A 26,456-nucleotide genomic window follows, 5' to 3' on the forward strand; every position below is an offset into this window, starting at 1 on the left:
GGGATGAACAAATGCTACTGGGTAGCAGTACCAAATTTCTCGAACTAAAAGATTATCAAACTCAATCCGGTACCGACTTTGGCGTTTTATGTACCACGCTGGTGCTGGTTTTTACCTTCATGTACCAATAAGGAACCGGTATTTTTGATACAAGTATTGGTTAACACCAAGCTTATCAAACTTAAAAAGTAAAAAAAAAAACAATTATTATAATTATAATATTAAAATAATAAAACTATAAAAAAAATAATAAAACTTTAAAAAAAGCTGTATATAATATTTTATTATATTATAATATAAACTACTGTTTATTTAAGAATTTCATTGATAATCCCTAATGAAAATACTATTGCCTATTTATAGAATTATAGCCTTAGGTAAACATCTGAAACAAAAAAGATTAACTCCCACCACTAAGCCACTAACAAACTAACCTACTATAAACATGGATGAAATATTCAAAGTAATTAAACACTAAAGACATGGAAAAAATGGACTACATGGGTTCACTGATAAATGACACACATCAAATTTCAGGTTATATTAGTAGACTATAGTTATTTTTTTTACCAGCACAAAAAGAAAAATACATATCATAAACAGTGGCGGACCTACCTTAGGGGAAGGGGTAGCCTCGGTTACCGCTTGGAGCTCCGGCGGTAGTGTTAATTTTGAAAACATTTGACATTTTTTTGACGTTTTTTCGATTTTGTTACTGCTTTTTTTTTTTTTATAAAATGTTACCGCTACGAAGATTTTCTAGATCCGCCACTGATCATAAACTAACTTGCAAGAAGCTAAAAGGTAAACAACATTCCAAGTCTAACTAGCAAAAAGTTGAAAGGAAAACAACCGGGTTTCTTAATCAACCAACTCAGCTAATATTCATTTTACGATTTCTATGAATAATTAACAATATAGAATCAAAAGATAAATATTAATTTGTGCTTCAAGTTGTTCCCATAAACCATATCATACCGCAAGCGCCATAACACCCATGACCCACCGGGTTGAGCACATAACGACGCCAATCAAAGTCTTTTGCGATTTAGCCATCCAAACCAGTGGCGGACGCCGCGGACCCATGATTTGTTTTCATATGGACGGTTGATGGGCTTAACCAAACACTATTTTTTTTAAACCGCGGTCACTAGCACTCAAATTTCAAGGTCTTTCTCGGATTTTAGAATCCACACAAATTGACGTGGAAAACATTAACCAAAATTGTAGAATCCACACAAATTGGCGTTGAAAACATTAACCAAAATTGATATCTAACTAATATATCACAAAAGAAATTGTAACAAATTATAGTTAGGTTCGAACTTAATGTATGCTAGAGTGCTCTTTCTAATTTGTTTCGGATCTGGACATTTGATGTGAGTTAGCCAGGTTGGCTCGGCTCTATTATTGGGTAATGAAAGCTGAAAGGGTGCACTACGAGTAGTGCGACACCATCTCGAGCAGCCGGAAGGGATCCCCATCGACCTAAACGGGTTCTTGATAATAGAAAATGTATAGTACGTATCAGATAGAGTATACACATCTTGACACAACACTAGAATTTACTATAATCTCGATGAATGTTTTGGTGATTACACTAGAAGTTTGACCGCACAAAACCTAGTTTGCGAACTTATTTTTATACTAAGTTTTCTATAAATAAATTTTTATTATTTTCACTATTTCAAAGTTCACAAGATGAGAATTTGCGGTTGACATTACCGTATCTTTGATTATTTTATGAGAAATAAAACCTTTTTATACATTTTTTGATTATTTTATGAGAAATAAAACCTTTTTATACATTTTATAAGATTCCTTACATCACATATATAAATGTTTGAAACTACAAGGTATATATAAAACATCTCTTTCAAGAAACATGAGAGGCTACTTATTTTCTATTATATATTAGCATGATTATTAATTTATAATATAAACAAGAATAAGAATATAGTTGACATTGACTTAACATTATATATCTATTAAAAGTATAACATTTTATTAAAGATGGTTGTAGTTGAAACATCATACATTATGCAAGTTGACGTTTTTTGTTATTTATAAAACGGTTTATATATAGACATTTTATTATATTTTCTATTTAAATTATAACTTTTCTTTTTACAAATTTTAATATATAATTTTAAATAATATCATTATGATATTTTTTATCTATATTTCAATAAAAAGTTTTATCATAGACATAGTCATATCAATATGATACAATTATATGAGAGACACTTTCATTTGAGATAAAATTTATATCTAAAAATAGATAAAATAAATCAACGAAACGGTGCATATACAATACATAACATATTAAAAACTAGTATTTAACCCTCGCGTTGCGGCTTGCGGGGCGTAGGTTGTAAAACCGTGCTAAGTAGTAAGCAAACACGAACCAAAACCCGAAAACCGTAAAAGAAAAACTCGAATTTACATCGCCACGTGATGTCAAACGTAGGCAAAAAACGCAAACTTATGTCATGAGCTAGTGTAAAACATAAATGAACTTTAACTTATAGCGATAAAACTTAACTTAAAGATCAAAGAAAAGAAAGAACTTACAAAGCTAAAAATAAAATATAAAAATATAAGAGGTTGAAAATGTAAACCACAATAAAAAAAATAATAATTCCAATACAAAAACAGAAAGAAAAAAATACCACCCTCATCGGTCATTATAGCCACTATTTCGATTAATTTTGTGATGCAAAAATAAAGAAAAAAGAAATGATGGCATTTTGGTAATAAAGTCTCAAAAGAGGATTTCTTTGTGTACTGTATATAAGAAACTACTCTAAATGTATATATATAATAATTATAAAAATAATAAATAATCTAAACTACAAGAATACCACATCAAAAGGTTGTAACTAATAATCACACGAGTGTATAGCATGACCCTTGCATATTACTGTTATTACTACATATCTTCTTTATGTTCATGTGACGTTAGATCGACGATTCAACGACTTCTAAGACATATCGTATAATACAATTAAGGGGTCTCGGGTTCAATCAACATCAAGAACTCGTGTCATTAGGGGCTTGTAGAAGGTGAGTTAATTAGGGGTCTCAGGTTACTCGAACGGGGAATTCTATGTTCCTTTCTCAGCAACAATACACGACTGATATCATTGAACGAGCAGGTATGACTTCTTGTAACCCGGTTGCCACACCAGTTGACTGCAATCCGAAGCTCAGTGCCACGTCTAGCCCCGAGTTCGAAAATCCAACTCAGTATCGAAGTTTGGCTGGTGCTCTTCAATATTTGACTTTTACTCGGCCCGACATTAGTTATGCAGTCCAACAGGTGTGTATGCACATGCATGCACCTCGTATTGATCACTGGAATGCTCTCAAACGTATTATCCGTTACTTAAAAGGTACCGCATCTTTTGGGCTCACTTTGGGCTCGATTGGCGACTTATCTCTTCGTGCATACACGGATGCAGACTGGGCCGGCTGTCCAGACACCCGTAGATCCACCTCCGGGTATTGTGTTTATCTTGGAACTAATTTATTGTCCTGGTCTTCCAAGCGTCAAGCTGTTGTCTCTCGCTCTAGTGCTGAAGCCGAGTATCGTGGCGTTGCAAATGTCGTTGCTGAATTGTCATGGCTGCGTAATCTTCTCTTGGATCTTCACAAACCGATGCGTAAGGCTAGCATTGTTTTTTGTGACAATATCAGTGCGGTATATCTCTCGGGGAATCCGGTTCAACATCAGCGTACGAAACACATTGAGTTAGATATACATTTTGTTCGTGAGCTAGTTCAGCGTGGACAGGTTCGTGTCCTTCATGTTCCATCTCGGTTTCAAATTGCGGACATCTTCACTAAAGGCTTGCCTCGTATCTTGTTTGATGATTTTCGGTCCAGTCTCAACATTCGGCCTCCTCAAGCTTCGACTGCGGGGGTGTAATGGAATATGGATATATATGGAATGTAATTATGTTATATGATTATGTAAATCTCTTCATGAAAATAGGAGATAGGTATCATTGTATATATATATCATTGTATTGAATGAAGGAGGCAAGGTTTACGTTCTAATATTAATATTTAGTTGGTTTGATAGACCATGCGATATTTAATATACTTATTAAACTATCAGTCATAAAATGTAATGGCTTGTAGAATACTACGTTTAAGTAACAATTATAACTCGTTTTAGGGACTTAAAAGAATTTAACAAATAAAAAACAGAGTCACAACTAGAGGGGTTCAGGGTTTCTTTGACCTTCCAATTGATATGTTATTTTCATTAATAAAGGTCTATAACTTTTACATCACTGTTTTAAAGTAGATATGAAACAAATAAATAAATAAATAAATAAATAATAATAATACATGTAATTTTGTAGTTAAAGAGTGTAAATATCCACCACTGATAAAAGGTTAAACATCTTGTGAAATAAAAGTAAAAGTCTACACAACCAAATTAATAAGCTAACAAAGTAAATAAATACCTTTACTTTAGTCTTGATGATGAATTTAGTTACGATTAAAAACTTATTATTTAACATCATACACAATACCTATAAACTTTGTAACATGAACACTTTTAACCAAATTTAACAAGATCAAATCATCAAAATATTATCAACTCACTAATACGTAAACTATGTAACATGATTTTAACAAAATTTAACAATATCAAAATTTATCAACTCACTAATACAATAGCAATATATATCCCCAAATATGGGATATGGATTTAAAAAATCTCAAAATTACCATCGTTGTTTGTTATTATGGGCGTAGATAACCTTTCGCCAATGAATATACTCTGATAATTTATTGATCGATAAAAAAATATCCAAACAATTAATTCAACTTTAATATACTAATACAAGATTCTTTTGAAGACTTACAGGGTATACCTCCTACTTTTCAACCTCATCATTTAGCAATTTCTTTCTCAGAAATTCAAGTTATGTGGCATTCCAATTTAAAACCAGTTTTATTTGGAGTTTGTATTGTAACTTCGCAATCACACACAATATATGTGTGTGTAACCTCGAGATATCTTCAATTATAGTAAATATGGGTGACAAGAATATTAATACAAATCAACGGGCAGACATAAGACCTTAAAGACTGTTTGTTTTTTTTTAAAAAACAGATCTTCAAATGGCTTATTTCATCTTAAATAAAAAGCACAAAAAATAAGACCTTAAAGACTGCAGGCGGGCAGACATAAGACCTTAAAGACTGTTTGTTTTTTTTTTAAAAACAGATCTTCAAATGGCTTATTTCATCTTAAATAAAAAGCATAAAAAATAAGCTTCAAACATCTGCAACACCCTCTTCTCTTCTCCTCTTCTCCTTCCAGTTCCAGCCAGCACCACCTCTGCCGCCACCACCTCCACCTCCACCTCCGACACCACCACCTCCGACACCACCACCCCCGACACCACCTCCTCTGCCACCACCTCCGACAACACCACCTCCTGCATACGAAAGAAGAGAGAGAGACCGTAGAGAGAGAGGGAGCGGCAGGAGAGAGAGAGAGGAAAAGAAGAGAGAGAGACCGTAGAGAGAGAGAGGGAGCGGCAGGAGAGAGAGAGGGAAAGAAGAGAGAGATCGGCGGTGGTGGGTTTGATGTTCTTCATCTTCAAACAAAACCCCCAAATCGAACGACGGTGGTGCTAGGGCTCGCGGTGGTGCTAGGGCTTCGCGGTGGTGCTAGGGCTTCGCGGTGGTGCTAGGGCTTCGCGGTGGTGCTAGGGTTCCCGGTGGTGCTAGGGTTTGCGGTGGTGCTTGACGGTGGTTGTTGGTTGTGGTGGTGGTGGCAGGTGGACGGTGGAGGAGGTGGTGGCGGATGGTTGTGGTGGTGGTGGTGGTAGATGAAGCACAGAGAGAGGACTGAGGAGTGTTGTGTGTTTGTGTGTGTTGTGTGTGTGGTTTTTGTAGAAGTAAAAAAAAAAAAAAACAAACCCTCTTCTCCTTACAGACTGCAGACCTTTGGTCCACCTCTTCTCATGCAGATGCCTGCAGATGTGGTCCGCAGACTACAGATCTTTTACATCTGAAAAAACAAACAGCACCTAAGCGTTGCTTACAACCCAAGTCATCATGATGCATCAACCCCAGAAATAAGGTTGGATAGAAGGTATTCAAGAATAGGTGATGACTACGAGACGCTTGAACAGGTAACTTGTGATTCAAGTTACGTGTAATTTCATCAAATAATTCTAACTCTCTATTTTAGGTTACGGAGGCTCTTGTTCGAGCTGGGCTTGAATCGTCGAATCTCATCGTAGGCATCGATTTCACGAAAAGTAATGAATGGACAGGTTAGTATATTTGATTTTTCGTTAATTTGTCGCTAATCCTCTATCTTGTCGCTAAGGGTAGTCAGCAACTCAGCATATGTTTTTGTTACAACTTTGTCGCTACGGCTCTGTTTGACGCCTGTGGCCGTTTTGTAATAAACTTTGTTGCTAAAATTACTTTTCGTATCTAATTGTAGTCAGGATGTGTTTTTCAATTTTTGTATTAAACTTTGTTGCTGAAATTATATTTGTCGCTTATTGTAGTCAGCATGTGTTTTTGAATTTTTGTTACAAACTTTGTCGCTAAAATACTTTCCGTTGATTATTGAAGTCAACATGTGTTCTTTATTTTTTTGTTACAAACTTTGTCACTAAAATTACTTTACATCGCTAACTGTAGTCAACATATGTTTTTTGACTTTATTACAAACTTCGTCGCTAAGATTCTGTTACTCAATAACTAATATTGCCCTTTTCGTCAAAAACTGTCGCTAAGTTTCTTTACCCGTCGCTAGTTACAATCAGCATATGTTTTTAAATTTAACTTGTTACAAACTGTCGCTAAGCTTCTCCCTTATTTTTTTTACCCGTCGCTAGTTACAATCAGCATATGTTTTAATATTTTAACTTATTGTTACAAACAGTCGCTAAGCTTCTGTTTGTCGCCAATTGTAGGCAGTATATGTTTTCTTTACAAACTGTCACTAAATTCATTATAGTGGCATTCATAGTCACCATATGTTTTTGTTACAAACTCGGTCACTAATTCTTCTAGTTGTCGCTATTGCAGTCAGCATATGTTTTTGTTATGATCTTAGTCGCTAAAATTAGCAAATTTATAAAACAAAATTAGGGGAGAGATCATTTAACAGGAGAAGTTTGCATAGCATTGGAGTTGTACAAAATCCTTATGAACAAGCAATATCCATCATTGGGAAAACACTACCAAATTTTGATGAGGATAATTTGATCCCATGCTTCGGGTTTGGAGACGGTATACAACTATACTATAATTCATCTTGTAAGCCGGCTGTCTTTTACGATATTTGTATCATTAACTTGTTTTTTCTGAATGTGTCGTTTTGTAGTCTCGACACATGATCAACAAGTATTCAGTTTTTACCCTGATTCGTGTTATTGTCAAGGATTTGAGGATGTTTTGAGACGTTATAGAGAGATAGTTCCTCGTATTAGACTTGCAGGTTTGTTTGCCACACCCAAATTGTTTAACAACCATATTATTAGTGTCATTTTTTGATTCAAAATAGTAAGGCACCTCTTGATTTAACTCACAAGCACCCTTAAACACCTTAACAACCAAACCCAGTCAACATGTCTTCGTTCTCTTTGCTTCTGAAGCTGTTGGTTTTTTGGAAAAAGTGCAGAGGATCGTGCACAACAATTTCTCGATGCCAAGGAACCAAAGTTTTATTTTCAGTAGAATTGGACTTACTATTCAAAAGGGGGTTGCGGCGCAGCATGTTGCCCGTTTACCTGCCATTTTTATGTAATTTTTCTATCGTTTTTAAATCTAAATTTTTGAATTGGTTCATAAAAAAATTCAATAAAAAATTGAAATTGTCTAATTGTTGTTTACAATGAGATAATTTATCTATAAATGATAAATAAGTTGACAAGACAAGAGTATCTATAGATCATTTTGTGTTCTCTAATTGATCTTTGGAATCAATATTATGATTTTGTTTCTTATAGCACGAGTGGATTTATTGTAAGTCTTTTGACTTGACCCGTTTCAACATGTCTCACCCCCCCCCCCCCCACACACACACCAAACACACACACACACAAAGTTGGATCTGCCACTAAGCATATTTTCTCTAATTTCTCGCACAATTTGTATCGGATCTCATCTATACACACACTGAGATTTATAAGGTTCACGCCATTATATATATGGTGTAAGTATTGAGAGAAGCTCCATAGTTATTGAGAAAACTTAGGAAATTTTAACCTCCAACATTTTTTTAATTTTGAAAAAAATAACACATGTAATATACATGTTTTTGAGAGCTTTGAGCGGAAAAAAGTGCCGATAGGATATTTTTAAAAAAGATAAACAAGTTTTGCGCAACGTGACTGTACACAAAAACTTGTTTATTTATTTTTTTAAATTTTGGTCGGCGCTTTTTTTGATTTTTTTAAACCCTTGAAAACATGTATATTACATGTAATTTTTTTCAAAAAAAATGTTGGGAGTTAGAGTTTCTTGAGTTTTCTTTATAACTATGGATTTTCTATGTAACCTTCCCCTATATATATAGTTCTAATGTAGTAAAATCATTTTCAGGACCGACATCTTTTGCACCTATAATAGAAATGGCAATGACGATTGTCGAAAAAAGTGGTGGTCAATACCATGTCTTATTGATTATAGCCGACGGTCAGGTGATCCCTCAAGCATGCTAACTGTCAAGAAACCTTAAATCCGTCACAACTGGATTAAAACTAAAAATAAAAAAGAAAAACCTTATCTTTTTACTCTGATATTTCAGGTAACAAGAAGTGTCGATACCGAATATGGTCAGTTGAGTGTACAAGAACGTAAGACTGTCGATGCCATTGTTAGAGCAAGGTAACATTTGACACATTGACTGTTTAGCCCTTAATCATATTATTAATGTTCGGTTTTTGGTTGCAGTAACTACCCGTTATCAATAATACTAGTAGGGGTTGGTGATGGTCCATGGGACATGATGAAGGAATTTGATGACAATATACCTACTCGTGCCTTCGACAATTTTCAGGTTTGAAATAACTTAACTAAGCCCGACAAACTTAGAAGGTTGGGTTTGTTTGGTTGATGAGTGAAAATGGGCTCGGATAAAAACATCGTATGAGCAAAATGAGTTTAGATCAAAACTGGTCGGTTTAAAAAAAGTACCAAATTGGTTCTGGTCAAAACGAATTCTAGGCAATATATAATCAAGTTGAAATGAGTCGTTTAAAAGAAATTGTACCAAAATAGGTTCACCTAATATATTTATTACGGTGGCTAGTAATAATGGTGGAGGTGACAGGGACCGCGACAATGTCAGTGTCGGAGACGGAGGTCACACCGGTAGCAGTGGCGGCATGGATTGTGGGCTTATTTAGTCGTGGCAACGGTGCTTGCAAATATTGTGGAGTGTTGTGGTGCCAACGTGTAACGACACCCATGCTAAGAAGATTAACATGGACCACTGTTACACTCTAGGCAAATCTCACATCGACCGTGGCCAAGAGAGATCTAGGTTCATAAGGAATGACCTCACTCTTTAAATCACTAACGTGTTTTGGGCTTTTGTGGCTGTAGAGCACATGATAACTCCACAGTTAAGCGTGCTCGGGTGGGAGAAATACTAGGATGGGTGACCTCCTAGGAAGTCTCCATCAGGGCAATAAAAGAAAATCCGTATATGGGCCAACCATCACGGGAAAAGCAGACAATATTGGTGGTATGAGGGGCGGATGTTACAAATGGTATTAGAACCACTCCTGTGCCATTCGGGATGGTGGGGCAAACCTCATCTAGAACGATGTGTCCTTAAGGGGGTGATTATAACGATACCAACTAGTAAAATTTTCCCCCGTGTTGCGGTGGGAATTCGATCGGCATCGGTTCGTTTCATTATGGTATCGATACGGGAGCGGCACTATGTATAACAACCGAAAGAGAAAACCAATACAATTAAGTCTTGGTGTATCTAAAAGTATATCGACATGTGTTTTACGTCAATCAAAAACCATAAAAATGAATATCGCTAACGGTTCCGATAATCTCAATATTGTTGCCAATGTTGTTCGGTCAGAATAGATTCGGTTCGTCACAGCACCAGTACTGGCACTCGTTGTAGCATACGATAAAATACATTCGTTTCTTAATACAACTCCGTTTTCAACATAAAGTCGGTTGAAAACATTAAAAACGAATGTTGGTGTCGATTCTGATAACACCGATACTAATGTTTAGACGGTCGGTAATCAGGGTAAAGAACACCACTTAAAAGATGTTACAACACTTCCTTTGAACGAGTGATATAAAGTGATACCAAAGTCTAGAATTTCAATATTTTCTTTTCTAGTATAGAACATCACTTAATATCAGTGTTGTAAAAATCGCGACTAGGCGACGATTAGTCGGCGATTAATCGCTAGTCGTCCAGTTACTGAGTAATTTTTCTTAAATCGGTCCATTAACCGACTAGGTCCGACTAGGCACGACTAGGTCCGACTAGGCCAGCCAAAAGTCGACGATTCCAGCAAAAAAACTGTATATTCCGGCCAAAACCTCTAAATTCCGGTCAGTTTCCAACCAAATCATTTGAATTCCAACAATTAATCATGTATACTTAAATAAATGAGTTGAGTAAGATTTAAAACCTAGCTACTTAAAATATTTACCTATAAAAATGTATATATTTATACATAAAACTGAAAATTACATATAAAAAACCCGATCCGATTAATCCTGATTAATCCCGAGTAATCCCGAGTAGTCGCTAGTCCCCACTTCACCGGCCGACTAGCGACTAGCGAGTTCTCCAACCTTGCTTAATATAATGTGTCAAAGTCTAGAATTTCAATATTTTCTTTTCTAGTATAGAACATCACTTAATATAATGTGTTTCTAACAAAAATTCTGATTATATAAGAATGCGAAACCATAAAATTTAATGAAAACACTATATATTAATTAAGAATCAGAATGATAATTAACTGAACAGTAAAAACAAACATTATGTGTTAATCTTCACTATCACTAGAGAACACTATATTGGGGCGGGTTCCTTGATAAAATTCTCACAAGTCACAACTCCATTAATCAGGTTTAATTTCTCACACTATATTAGCAAGGTTTTTAGTTTTTATTTTTGATTTTCATCATTAACGGTTTGTCTTAATAGTTTCTTTAAATAAAAGTATTAAAAGTATAGAATTTTAATAAACACAGATTGAAGATTATTCCTTTTTTTAAGGGCTCACGTTAACTAAAAATAAATATACATAACTGATCATATATAATAAATATGCATAACTAATAATAAATATGCATAACTAATGCTATACAAAAGTGAGATATAGCATTTAATATTATAATATTTACAATACTGAGATATTGCATTTAATATTATAATATTTAATTCATATGCGTTTCTTAAATATGACATTATCTTGGCTATAATTATCATTATTAATTCATTAAAGCATAAATTAGCAGGCCTTAGAAAAACATAAAAGAATATTTGACATGTCCGATCAATTACTATCTTTTTTTTTAATTCAAAAACAACTTTTTTTATGTATCAAAAATAATAGTTATGTGACTTATATTATTAAATAATAGATTAGAATTTAGTAGTTTGGAATTTAGATCTTTGACTGAAGTAAACCATCCTCCCATAAAACAATCAAATGCCACAAACAACAAAATTTATACTAATCAATTAAGAATCCATACTAATACACTATCAGAGCAATACCTTCAACTCAATTAAGTACTTACCAACAAAATCGGATGCATTCTGACGAACAATTGTATCTTAAGCCTCCATTTTTGTAGAATAATCAGTGCGGGTCTGTTGATTAAACAATGCCCAATCATATGTAATAGCTTTGATCGTAATGACTCCATCGAAAGGGATTAGGGGACTAAGGTTTGGGTGGGAGCACTTTCGTGCTGATAACGTGTTGTGTAACAACAGCCTAATAGCAACAATATATAAAGTATATAAACATATGACCTAGGATTATAGAGATTATGAAGACAAAGAAAAAATGAAGAATGTAAGAAACTCATTCTTATTGATGTTTATAATACAAGATACATGAGCCATCATATATGTGTTATAACATTAATATAAACAAAAATGTGATATGGAGTTAGAAATGTGGATTGTAACATAATAAAATATATTCATAACAATTCTTTTTTCTTGTGATATATTATTGGCTAAGAAAGAAATTAATTAGTTTGAATAAAAAGAAACAAATATGTTTTATGTAAATCCTTGGGGCCATGTGATGCAATCTTTTCTAATGCAAACAAAAATAAAGCCATGGCAATTATGTAAAAAATACCAAAAATTTGAACAATTTTATTGTTCCTAAGCATCAATGGAAATTGTATATATTTAGCAATTAGCAATAGCAATTAGCAATAGCAATTAGCAATTAGTAATAGTAATAATATTGAGAAGATTTAGTTGGCGGTGGAGCATATGAAAACTCCATAGTTAAGCATGTTTAAGTGGGAGAAGTACTAGAATGGGTGACCTCTTAGGAAGTCTTCACCGGGGCAACCAAAATCAAATCCATAAGCTCTTGTATGGGCTACCCATCGGGGAAAAAGCAGACAATATTGGTGGTAAGACCGGATATGGATGGGTGACCTCCTACGAAGTCTTCACCGGGGCAACCAGAAACAATCCATAAGCTTTTGTATGGGCAACCCATCAGGGGCAAAGCGGACAATATTAGTGGTAAGAGGGGCCGGATATTACACACTGCGGACGACAACGAGTAGGCCGCAGAGACAAATAATGGTCATGAGTGATACTTAACCCATTTAAACATTTCTTTAAGCTAACAAGTATTACAATAGTTGCTTGTTTTGGCACGTTGACTAATTTTAGGTGACCCAAATGAAAACATACACTATGTTTTTTTGCCCAAATCAATCAGTTCTTTATGTTTTTTGCCCAAATCAATCGGTTCTTTAAAGAATGAGTCATAATTTTCACCTATAAATTTAATCATCACTGAAAAAAATTGTGTATACCTTTTCTTGACACCGATTTGTTCTTGTTTATTGCTAGTTTGTGAATTTTACGGATATTATGTCCAAGAATACCAACCAACCGAAAAGAGAGACAGAATTCGCTCTAAACGCATTGATGGAAATACCTTCGCAATACCAAGCAACCGTAGAGCTCAATCTACTCGGGTAAACAATAATTTACTAATCATACGTGTAAAATAAGAATTTTATGATTATAAAAGAAAATTAGTCATAAGATTTATCATATTTGCGTGCCCAAGTAATATAGGAAGATTAATCTTTTACGAGTTTTCACTTATTGTTATGTTGTTTATCAGTGCCCAGACAGGTTATTCTCCGGGCACCGTTCCTCTTCCTCCACCTTTCGCTGGCAATCCACATGAGATGCCTACATCTTCAAGTTCTACTAACGACAATAAGGTAAGTAGGTGCAACGAAGTTTGTGTTACTATATACAAAAATAAATTTAAATATTTCACTAGAAAATAATCAGATAAACAAACCTCTTAACGACCCAACAATTGGTGTCATTAGGTGTCCGTGTGCCCCATATGTCTTACTAGACCAAAGGATTTGACTTTCGGTTGCGGGCATCAGGTAATAAGCTTTAATCCCCAATTTACAATTTACTGCCGAAATATTTGTTTTTTTTTCTTTTTTATATAATCTTGTTGTTATTCTTGTTGTCGAGATTAACAGACATGTTGCGAGTGCGGGGTGGAATTATCATACTGTCCATTTTGCGGGAATCTGATCCAAACCAAAGTTGTGTTGCGTTGATAGACTCAACCGATGTGTGAAAAAATTGAGCGACTGCATCGCCATGTGAGATATTGAGTGTGTGGTCAATTTTGAGTGTTTTTGTGTCATATCATGCTTGTTGTATTCAATGGTTCATTTTAAAGATGAAACATAAGGGAAACGTGTAGACACTGAGTGGTTAACTTTTGTAAGTACTTTTTCGTGTGTCATATCATGATTGTTTTTTTACTTAATATGTTTCACCGCTTATACTTTCATGAATTAAATTTTCTTTCGGAAATGATTTTGAAATGCGTGAACAAACATTAAGAGGGAAGGAGGGTATGCCCTTTAACAACAAAAATGAAATTTTTGAGTATCAATTATCATATTGTTTGCGTAGGTTAATATCAACCAATGTTCATAACTTGGATTGGAGTAAAATTCCATTTTCGTTCCTAAAATTTGGCCAGTTTTACGACTTTTATTCAAACTAGTTGATTTTTTGTCCGCGCTTTGCGGCGGAGATCCAATGACTGCAAAACGCGAGTCAGCAACGGTAAGCAGATACCGAATATCAAAACATAAACAAAAATAACATGGTAAAGATAGTCACTCCATCCTAAAAAACGATTTTAAATAACCTAATATATACTAATAGGACCCACACGTCCTACACGTTGAAAATTCGGTTGTTTTCAGTTTAGTTATTACGGTGCTAACACGTTAAAATATGGATGAGCTCGGTACCGGTAACGGCACCGAAAGTACAGATCTGAAAAATCATCGAAATTAGGTACCGGCACCGAAAATGCTCGGTACAATACGGTATGGTATTTTACGTAAAAATCAATAAATACAGGTATGGTGCTCGACCGGTGTCGAATCGAAAGTAACGATTCTGAAAACGCCAAAAGATGGGTACCAAATTGGTACCGAAAATGATTTGGTATAGTAAATTTGGTACTGATACGATACCGGTTTGATTACAGGATTTGATACGATTTGCTAACCAATAATATAAATATCCAAGTTAATTTTACATGCTACAATTCACTCATTACAGAAAAAGAAAAAAAACAGAAATCAAAATAAGTTGTTGTGTAAATAAAACCTCAGTCAAACGAAATACAATTTACTTACGGTGTGTATGAAAAGTAATCTAAACGGTGCAATTACTTGCATTGCTATGTTGCTACATGATTTGATGAGCTCGGTACCAACCGGTACCGAAAATACCGTTACCGAAATCCCCAAAAGTGGGTACCGGTACCAAATATACCTGGTACGGTATCGGTCGGTACTGGTACGACACCGGTATTTGAGTGTAAAAACCGGTGAATACCAGTACCGGTACCGAATATACCTGGTATGGTACCGATCAGTACTGGTACGGCACCCGTATTTAAGGGTAAAAACCGGTGAATACCAGTACCGAAAATACATCCGGTTTAGTAAATTTGATTCTAGTACCGGTAGCCAATACCATTTGCTGATCACCTATTGATAGTGTAGTGCCATGTGGCATGTAACACTGTTCAAATACTTGTGTTTTTAATATATAGGGTAATTCTGAATCTAGATCCAAAAGTTTTGAAATTTTCATCCGGCTCGTTAACTCAATCCATTTATCTCTGTTCAGTCAGGGGTATTTCTGTCTTTTCTGTTAACTTAAAATAACACTTCAGTCTTTTTCACTTTACGTAAAAAGACCGAATTGCTCTTAAAGTAACAAAAAAAGACAGAAACATCCATGACTTAACAGAGAAAAATCAATGAAGTTTACGAGCCGGATAAAAATGACATGGTTTCAAACCTTTTGGATCCAGATACGGAAAAACAAACATTTGGACGAAAATCACAAAACTAGTCGAACCTCATAGACAAAAATGGCATTTTACTCGGATTATTACCACCTAATTTGCCTATTACAACATAGGATTAAAAATATGATACATGAATAAAATGAAAGAATATTTTTTTCTCCATTTTCTTTTTTGAACCGCGGTTACCAACAATCGAATTTGAAGGTCTTGAATTCCAGAATCCAGACTAATATTGAACAAAACTGTAACCAAAATTGATTTATAACTAATACAACACAACAAAAAAAAAATGTAGCAAAATCCCAATAAGGTCCCAACTTAAGACATAGACCAGGTATTTTTTAACAGATGTTTAATTTTTATGTCTGCTAGAGCACTCTTCGTAACTTGATCTCAGGTCTTGTGTGAGTTAACCGGGTTAGCCCGGTAGGGTTATTGGATCACGAGAGCTGCAAAGAGTGCACTGCAACACCATGTCGAGCAGTCGGAATAGCCCCCCATCGTCCTAAACGGGGTTCCTGATAAGTAGAATGCATATATATAAGCACAGAAATGTGTAATGGTAAAAAGTTCAAAAAAAAAAAAGTTGATTAAAATTCACCTTGCCGACTCCAGCAACCAAAAACTTCCCGGATTTGGCAAATGCCAAAGAATTTACGTATCCAACCTAATATAAATGTCGATTAGTAAAGTACCAAATTATAAAACATCCTAGACAAGTAGCTAGAGAAAAACTATGGGTCAAAACAGGCCGGACCAGCTTAGGTAAATTAAGGTTAACGGATTTGAGGTTGACTGGTTTGTTATTTATTGATTATTTAACGATTTTATTTATATACATATATAATTATTTTTAATAACATATTCATACCATTAATTATAATTTTAGATACTAACATATGTTATTTCGTTATTTGCAAATAAATATTTTTATCATGCAATATATATTTATTATACTTAGGGGTGCAACTGCAAGCGAGCCAAGAGGCTCGCGAGCTACTCGAGATCAGATCGATAAAAAGCTCAAATGAGCCGAGCCTTATCGAGCATGAGCCCAAGCCCGAAATAAGGATCGATTAGAAATCGAGCCCGAGCTCAAGTCTTGTATGTGTAGCGTGTTTAGGCTCGTCGAGCCTTATCGAGCTTAGTATACTTTAGGGTTTGAACTATTTTTTTACTTTTTGACTCAAATTGTCGAGCCGAGCTCTGTCGAGCCTTGGTTACTTAACAGCCAAAAACAATGTTTAAACTCGCGCCACAGATACTTAAATCGAGCCTTCGATCCGAGCTCGAGCTCGAGCCCAAAATCTAAAGCTCAAATCGAGCCAAATTCGAGCTCGAGCTTCAGAAAGTTGTAACAAGCTGAGCTCGATTAAGGTAAGCCTTGGGCTCGCATCAACTCGTTTGCACCCCTAATTAATACTAATGAAAGATGATTATATTTATACATATTATATGTTTAACTATTTAAGCATACGATCCTAGCTGAGCTCGGTATATTTGTGTCTTGTAATATATACTTGTTAGTTAAACGAGCTTATTTTTAGGCTCAGCTCGATTTGAGCTTTCATCATTCCAATCTCAAGTAGCTTACAAGTGGCACGGTTCGGTTTGTTTACATCCCTAACCGGGCCCAAATCACCAAAATCGGGGTGAGAAACAAAAACTTACCAATGGCAGCTCAAAAAGTGGATGAACGCCTTTACCATCATTTTCTATTTCCCACAGACGAACGACACCGTTACCAGCTCCTGATGCTGCAAGATCACTGCCTCTACATACAGCAACAGAACTAACCCACGAACAAGCAGACTGACCCAGCTTTTCATGAACATGATCTAAATCATCTGAAAAAAAAATTCAAGTTCTTAATAGAGTAAACTGCCATTTTGGTCCCTGTGGTTTGGTCACTTTTGCGACTTTAGTCCAAAACTCAAAACATTTTGAATCTGGGTCCCTGTGGTTTCAGTTTTATTGCCATTTTGGTCCAAAAATGAAATCAGGTCATATTTGTCTTATAAAATCCTGCTATTTTGTTCTTTTCCTTTGGGGCAAAATGGTCATTTCTTTTATATAAATAAATACCAGATTTTATAAGACAAATATGACCTAATTTGCCCCTGAGGATAAGGACAAAATTGCAGGATTTTATAAGACAAATATGACCTAATTTCATTTTTGGACCAAAATGGCAATAAAACTGAAACCAAAGGGACCCAGATGCAAAAGGTTTGAGTTTTGGACTAAAGTGGCAAAAGTGATCAAACCTCAGGGACCAAAATGGCAGTTTACTCTTCTTAATATCTAACCTGAAAATTAGAAAAAAAAAATACGTTGATTACCTTTACTACCATTTGATAAATCACCATTTTGTTTAACATCCAGTGCGTTTGGAGTTGATGAAGGGTGCGCGTTTTTCACAATATGAACGGGTTTCTTTTTCAATACACTCCAATGCTCAATACTACCGTCATCTGAGCCTGATAAAAATTCATCATTGTTAATAAAACAGCAGCACTCTAATGATGATGCAGGAGCCCGAAAGACTAGCTGTGACTCCTCAGGAACCTGATATCATTAAAATTAACGTATAAATATCAAGGGTAAAGTTCTTGTACAAATAATCTTAACATACTAAACATACAAATTGAAGGAAAACTCGAAAAGACGAGGTGGCATTTTTGTAATTATCAATAACTATCAAAGTTACTCTACAAATATACCTAAAAAACCTAACCCTCCCTCCCCCCCCAAAAAAAAAACCTAACCCCCCCCCCCCCCCAAAAAAAAAATAAACCTAAAAAAAACCTACCCCCCCCCCCCCCCCCACCCAAGCTAAAATGCTAAAAACTAAACCCCCAAAAAACCTAAAAAAACACACAAAATATTTTATTTTTTTTAATATTTTTTATTAAAAATCACTGCTTTCAGTAGCAGCAAAAAAAAATTTTTTTTTTTTGCTAACAAAATGTAGCGATTTTTTAATAAAAAATGTTAAAAAAAATTGTGTTTTTAGGTATTTTTGGTTGAGTTCACATTTGTATAGTAACTTTGATAGTTGGTGGTAATTACAAAAATACCACCTTGTCTTTTTGAGTTTTCCTTCAATTTGTATGTTTAGTATGTTAAGATTATTTGTATTTGATCTTTTGCCTAAATATCAATTGTGAATTTGAGTATTTGATGGTTACTTAAAACATATGCTTTATTATAACAAGTGAAAAAAAGTAAATTGTTTTACCTTCCATAGATGCATGGTCCGATCACGACCAACGGTTAGCACACGTTCTTTTCTCAAACAATCGATAGTTAGAACATCACTTTGATGACCAAATAATGTGGTTATGTACGATCTGTCTTCTGCATTCCATATTTTGATTGTTCGATCGTATGAACCAGAGAATAATTCCGAAGTCCCTTGCCTGAAAGTCAAGCATGAAACGGGCCCTTTATGACCTGGAAAAGCCTGCAAAAAACCCCATTTATGTAAAAATGGGTCGATACCAGCTTACTGATGAAATTAGAAAGGAAAAAAGAATACCTGAATATGCTCCCGTGTGCGTGTATCCCATAAATGAATATGCCGATCAAAACCACCACTTGCTAAATACCTTCCATCAGAGCTTACAGCAAGAGCTAAAACATGTTTACTACGCTTTTTAACTCGACCCTGTGGATCTTTTGCACCGTGAGACTTTAACACTTCTTCACTAGGCCAAACATATGTTTCTGTTTTCCCAGTATCAACATCCCACTGAACGATATAACCATCTTTCGACGCTGAGAATCCCTTAGAATCGTCTTCTGATAAAGCCACAGCAGTCACAGATTGCCGGTGTTTCACTTGAAATCGAAATCCTTCTGTTGTTTTTGGTTTTTGAACCCTTAATACACAAAATATTAACAAAAGTCAATTCCACAAGAACCAATTTGTGTTCCTCTTCTCTAGACGTTATACAGTTTGTTTGCATAACTGCATCAAACTGTAACAGTTTAAATCTAAAGTTTCAGACGGTTATTAGTACTGAGAATTTAATATGCATTGTTACAGTTTGGCGCTACAATCATTTTCTAGTTAAAAACCAGCATAAACCTTACAGAATTAACAAGTACCTACTAGCTAATTGGACTCTTAAACCTCAAATTCAGGCACTTCTTAACTATAACTATGTATTTATAGCCACAACCAAAACAAAAATATAAATTGGACTCTTGATTTGAGGTTTAACACTCCAATTAGCCACATGTTAACTAGAAACAGATTCTAACATCCAACCTTGGTTTAAAAAAATGGGAAGCGCACAAGTGATTATATAAATTATTTTATATATCCCATAGGATTTTAGCATCCCCTACCTATGACTTAGCTATAATTAAGCTTTATATATGTTTTAAAACGAAAAAAACATAAACGTACAGCATAGAAAGCCTGTTGTACAACGCTCAGCTGCACAGAAACAACCCATGTACAAAAGGCGCGCGCCTCACCTGTGCCTCAGGTCAAATTTTAGCCTAGAAAACGCACCTCACCTGCGCCTTTTGTACACTCTGTGCCTTATGTCACGCAAGGTGTTTTGGTTTGCGTCTTATGTCGCCTCGAGCCTAGGCGCGCTTTTTTAAACCAAGCATCCAACTACAACAATGCATCTCTACCTCTCAATAACAATAACCATAAGAAACATTAGGCCTAAACTATAACTGTTTAATGCAAACAAACTATGTAACATCTATATCTCAAATTCAGGCACTTCTTCTCCAAATATGACTATGCATCAATTACCACAACCAGAACAATTAATATCAACGAAACTCTTAATTTGAGCTTTAAGAGCCCAATTAGCCACATGTTAATCTTGTAAGATTTATTTTGTTTGTAAACTAGAATCTGATTGTAACATCAAACTGCAACAACACATCTCAAATCCTCAATAACAATAACCGTTCATCCGTTTAAAACTTCGGGTCTAAACTATCACTGTTTGATGCAAACAAGCTACATAGCATTTAAGACGCATATTCACACACTTCTTCTCCAAAAATGACTATAACTATAAATCAACTACCACAACCAAGACAATTCATATCAATTGAACTTTTGAACCGCCACATGTTAATCTTGTGAATCTTACTTTGACTGTAACTAGAAACTGATTCTAACATCCAACTGCAACAATGCAAATCAAATTCTCAATAATAATAACCGTTTATATAACATCACAACCTCAAATTCAATCACTTCTTCACCAAATAGGACTATAACTACAGATTAATTACCACAATCAAAACAATTAACAACTAAAATGAAATTTCAGATCTAAACATTTACCTAGAAGCAATCAATTTACGAATACGTCCACTATCTTCAAGCTGTTTCGCCTGCAACAACTTAGCAACCATAGAATCCCTATCTCCGTCCTCTCTACCTCCTCGTTCATCAACTTCCTCACCGTCCTCCTCCTCTCTCCTCGAAACCGCTCTCATCTTCTCCAAATACGCCTCCGCCACTCGCTTCCGCGTCTCCCCCGCCGTCTCCTCCTCCGATTCACCTCCGTTCTCCGCCGCCGCCACATGTCCGTCGTCATACTCCTCCGAATCGCTGCTGTTGATGCTGACGTCATCGTCTTCGAACTTTTTCCGGCGGTTTGAATCGCCGGTGAAGAACGGATCTGGTTTTTCGGATTTCAACCGCTTGCTTTTGTGGCTGTTTTGTGTTTGCTTGTTCTTGAACTTCTTGCGATTCATCATGATTAACGGTTACAGATGTTTTGAAGCAGAAGTGAAGATTGGGAATTAGGGTTTAAGGGGTTAAATTAGGGTTTATTGTTATAGCCTCAAGAGGGAGAATGAAGCATGAACGTGAAGGAGATGATAAAAAACAATTGGGCCTGAGGTTATTAAAGCCTGTTATATTCTTTTGGATTCAATGGTAATATCTTGTTGGGCTTCAGGCCCATTTATTACATATATTTTTTGGATTTTGATATCCATTATTTTTGTCAAATGATCTATTATAATTTTGATCAAGTATACCTAAAGTTAAAATAGGTACATTAGAGCTAGATACAAATGGTTGACGAGAGTTTCGTGTATGAATAAAAGTAGAATTTTTGTCATACAAAGCATTTTTTATATTACACAAGATAATTTCAAACTTTTTTTTACTATAAAACGTTGTTTTGTTTGACATAAGCAAGTAATGGCAGATCCAAATTTTTTTTTTTCAGGGGGCTTCGTTTGATAAGTTCTCACTATTTTTTTTCGAAATCATTTAAGGATTCCTTCTAAATTGGTGTATAGGTATTATGCCTCTTGGAGATGGATATGATCGGGTGGTTCCGCTGATGGCACGATTATACTCCAGTGGTCCGTCAGTGATCCAAATTTGCCGTTCAAAAAAAAAAAAAAAAAAAAAAAAAAAAAAAAAAAAAACTAACATATATAAAAAATGTAAAGTTAATGGTGATTTCATGTTGTAGAGACTTATGTTTAGTGGTTGTACATAAACCCGAAATCTGGAGATAAGCACTAAAGTGTAATATTATTATATAAAAAACATATTATCTATACTATATAACTAGTATGGTGCCCGTGCGATGCGGCGGGGTGGATACTTTGCATTGCGGCACTCGTTTCCAGTAGTTTTCTTATTCGTATGATATTTATGGTAGCATTATTGTGGTGGATATATGTCATAAGTATTACACATGTCTAGTAATTATTAAATTTAGAATTTAAATTATCAAGTACTTCAAGAAACCATTGACATAATAAAGTAACACACGAAAAAAAAAATAAGTCTTAAACATAAATAAAAGTTATATAAAGTAGTACATCAATAAGGAAATATAAGTCTTAAATATAAAAGTTGAAAACTAAAAGCTCAAGTGTCAAGTACTTTGCATCATGATCAGATCAATTTAGTAATCATACGGCTTAAACATCTCAAGGATGTCATCTATATTGTCACACCACCATTTGTCATCATCGAGATCAACGTCCTCTGAGATTTATTGTATCTCTTCCTGTTTGATTATTACATCCTTTGGATGATGAGTTTCTTCTCTATTCTCCTCTTTAACAGATACATTAGTAGTAGCTAAAGTAGTTTGGGGAACTGAAAAAAAATGTTAAGTATTTTAGTTACATATTTTATCATGTTACTGTTATAAATAATATAAAAACGACGTTCACAGTTAAGATAATATAAAAACAAAAAAAAAATCAAACAATATATCATGTTTTAGAAAGATACTTACATGTGTAAAGACCTGAAAGGATGAATATTGAAGCTCCAAAACCGGTGAATAATAAATAAGATGAATTTTAAGTGTGAGCATGGAAGAATAAATCAAAGTTATACACAACAGAAAATTAAAATACACGTAAATAAAAAATTTTAAAGAACAAGAAATTTCTTGAAGTGAAAAAAAAAAATAATGAATTATACTATATATAGAACCTATAAAACAACGAATTGAATAGCCTGTAGCTTTTTTCAACTAACTAATATTATCTATAAGAGTATTTTTGTACTTATAATCCCTAAAAAAATCTGGTATTCAGTTTTTAAAAATGTATTATGTTTAGATTGTGGAATTTTTTCCTAAAAGTTTGTTGGTGGAAAACTTATTTACCAAACTTCTAAAAAACATTTTTATAAAAAAAAGTTTTATGAAAACGAAAATGTTTCTAAAAACGTTTTTATAATTTTTTTTATGAAAAATAAAATTCCATTTTGTTGAATATGGTATTATATAATTTTTTTAATACTAACCAATTAGATAAAACAAGTGAGCTTATTTGATATCAATTTACTACCTGCTAACCCATGTAAGTGTGTGCACCAAACCAAGTAAATACACAAACATACAGAATATGACCAAAGCTCATATCAAACCCGTATGTGCAATGTTTTGAAATTTAATCTAGTCGTCGAAACAATATGGTGAACAATCTTAATCAAACGAAAATCGGAGTGAAAAGGGTTAGAATATTATTAAACTGATACTAATGACAACAACGTAGAGAGTCTTGAGCATTTAAAACTGATACATGTATCATCTACTTGTACATTTTAATCCGCATAACAATACTAACCAAGACAACTATCGAAATGTCGACAAAAATGAGTAGGTCATCCCGGTACCTTTTGATTTTTTTAAAACATTATAGTTTATAAATAATGTCAAGAATATGTAAAATAATTATAAGTTTGTTGTGGAAAGGGATAAGTGTAACAAATTAGCCATAATTTTGTTAAAATAAAGGGATTTAAGTGTAATAATATGAGGACTAAAATATAATTAGTGTTTAAAAGACCAAATTACCCTCATTTTAGGGGTGTTTTTATAAATAAAGAGGGAAGAAATTCTTATTTTTTTGGGTATCTTAAAATACTCATCCCTCATGCATTATAATATAGTATAGATAGAAGAAACCAATTGAGGGACACTTGTCATTATTCTAGACCATCGTTAATTCTATATAATTATTATTCAATTATTTAATTTAAATTATTAAATTTAATATGTTTCAAACATTAAGAATTTACGGATAAAGTTTCATAAAATATCTTATTATTTATTTATAATAATTACTAGATTAGAAATTATATCTTAATTCCTTAATTGTAGATAATTATTATATAATTTAAATTAGAGTAAATTACGATTTTGGCCCATGTGGTTATATCACTTTTATCCTTTTAGCCCAAAAAAGAATTTTTTAACATCTGAGCCCCCAACGTCTTTTTTCTAACCCTTTTGGCCCCTAACGTCTTTTTTCTAACCCATTTGGCCCCTAACATTTACTGGATAGGGTTAGTGTTAGGGGCCAAAAGGGTTAGAAAAAAAGACGTTGGGGGCTCAGATGTTAAAAAATTCTTTTTTGGACTAAAAGGGTAAAAGTGATATAACCACAGGGGCCAAAATCGTAATTTACTATTTCAACATTTTTTAGAACTAATAAATTAAGACACTATTATTATGTTTTTTAGAAACCACATGTAATGGATATATTATTTATATATAAAATACTGGCCGAGTTACATCAATATCGCAGGTAAGCGAGCAACAAGCTACGCCGCTACCCCTTTCTGAATAGCAAACCCTAGCCTATTAAAGACAAACCCCTGCCCTCTTGTTGCTGAGCAACTGCTGTGGACAACCTTTTGGACCCTATTCAACAAACGGATAGCTTCTGGAGCTAGGGAGCGAAAGGTGTCGAAGGCGAAGGGGACAAATGCATGTTGGTTATCAGCACATGCTTTAGCGTGTTTATCCACCTTTTTAGATTCCGCTTTCCTTATAGTCTGTCCTGCTACAAACCCGCTTTCCCTTAAACCAGCTAAGGGGGAGACTCCTGTGAGATCCACACAAGCATGTTTCCCTCCTGCCCAGCCAAAGACAAGTAGATTTGCTGGTCTCAATGTAGATCTCCCTTCCATCGGATCTGTAAGGAAATTCGCAGGGGTCTCCTTCTTGGCAGAAATCCCCGCTCTCCTCAAGATGTCCCCCAAAACAACTCTCACCTAGTCGTGCTGATATTTAAAACCAGGGAGCTCCTTACAATGAATAGCATGATCCCCGTATTTATCCATCCAGGCTTTACGGCAAATTGGGCAGGTTTCATCTTCTGAATACATAGGGATCATCAGCCGGTATTTGAGGATAGCCCTATACTCAACAGCCGACATGCATTGCCCCAACCCCTCGATCGGGATAACAGTCAAAAAATCTTGCGCATGGGGGCCTTTCAAGCACTCAATCACCGCCTTCTGGCGGGGAGACAAATCGAACGTTTCTCCCAGACTCCGAGCGATTTTGTCAAATAGAGCATTCGCCAAAGTTTTTTGTGGCTTGGGGGGGGGGGGGGCGGGGCGGTGTCCATATTATAGAAACCGCCAACATCAAAGTCTGGAAGAGAGATACTTAAGTACTCAAGGGCCTGTTGGTAGTCTACGTCGAGCTTAACAACCCCACTGTTCCGAAGGATATGGTCTTGCAATACACACGACTGAGCTCTAGACGCCACAAATGCATAAACTCCAACATCCCAAGCTGAGAGGAGGCCCAAACCACCTAGACGCATCGGCAAAGATGCCAACCGCCACTGAAGGTCACCGAAGTAGGACCCCCCGCAAACAACAATGTCTTTGATAGCCTCTCGAAGACCATCATCAAAACAGGATACCGCATTGGCCATCAAGTGGGGTTGGCAGGTCCGCAACCCAAACAGTAACTTAGCTACCCCCATGCATGACCTTAAAAGAAGAAGCTCACACTAGGGGTCCTGGAGGCAGGGCAAGAGTTTCATAAGGTCAACCGTTGTCAATGCCCGCCGCCCTGCTAATTCCCCGATAAAAACAGAATCTCGGCTAACCGCCCCCCCCAAGGAGCTTAACCCCCTCTTAGGTCTACCTATCCCTCTCGGAAAAGGCCGTCCTGAACCTTGAGACCGTCACATGATGGCCAGTACACTTCCGTTTTCTTAATATTGAGATGGAGCCCTAGGGATGGTCCCTCCGTGTTGATGATGTCCAAGACTTTAGCAACTTCCACTGCATTACCTATAATCGTGCCATCATCCAAATACCAAGCATGAAAGGGGAGGTTACAGTGCTCCTGGACACGGAGAATAAGTGGGTGTAAGGCTAGGGCAAAGAGAAAGGGCCCCAAGGGATCTCCTTGTTGCACTCTAGTGGTGGCCCCAATACAATCGCTGCCAACATACAACCTAGCGGGTTGGGCGTACAGGAACTGGACCCACCGATAGATAGATGGACAACGTTGGTGGACCTGTTGTAGGAACGCTGAGCGGTCAACC

At 35.4% G+C, this 26,456-nt stretch overlaps 1 protein-coding gene and 1 pseudogene across 1 annotated transcript; one reads left to right on the top strand and one right to left on the bottom strand.

Moving 5' to 3' along the window:
* Positions 1 to 3,160: 3,160 nt before the first annotated feature.
* LOC110921634 lies at positions 3,161 to 14,076 on the top strand (annotated as a pseudogene).
* A 1,696-nt stretch (positions 14,077 to 15,772) lies between these two features.
* Positions 15,773 to 21,488, bottom strand: LOC110920785 (U3 snoRNP-associated protein-like EMB2271). Its single transcript, XM_022164982.2, has 7 exons — positions 20,959 to 21,488; positions 19,174 to 19,516; positions 18,874 to 19,098; positions 17,975 to 18,200; positions 17,304 to 17,479; positions 16,234 to 16,299; positions 15,773 to 16,150 (listed from the first exon to the last, which is right to left on the bottom strand). Exons 1-7 carry the CDS (start codon positions 21,375 to 21,377, stop codon positions 16,073 to 16,075), a joined length of 1,533 nt encoding a protein of 510 aa, XP_022020674.1. The 5' UTR covers positions 21,378 to 21,488; the 3' UTR covers positions 15,773 to 16,072.
* Between the last annotated feature and the right edge of the window lie 4,968 nt (positions 21,489 to 26,456).

Source organism: Helianthus annuus, chromosome 17, assembly GCF_002127325.2.
Source record: "Helianthus annuus cultivar XRQ/B chromosome 17, HanXRQr2.0-SUNRISE, whole genome shotgun sequence".
In the NCBI taxonomy this organism is placed as follows: domain Eukaryota; kingdom Viridiplantae; phylum Streptophyta; class Magnoliopsida; order Asterales; family Asteraceae; genus Helianthus; species Helianthus annuus.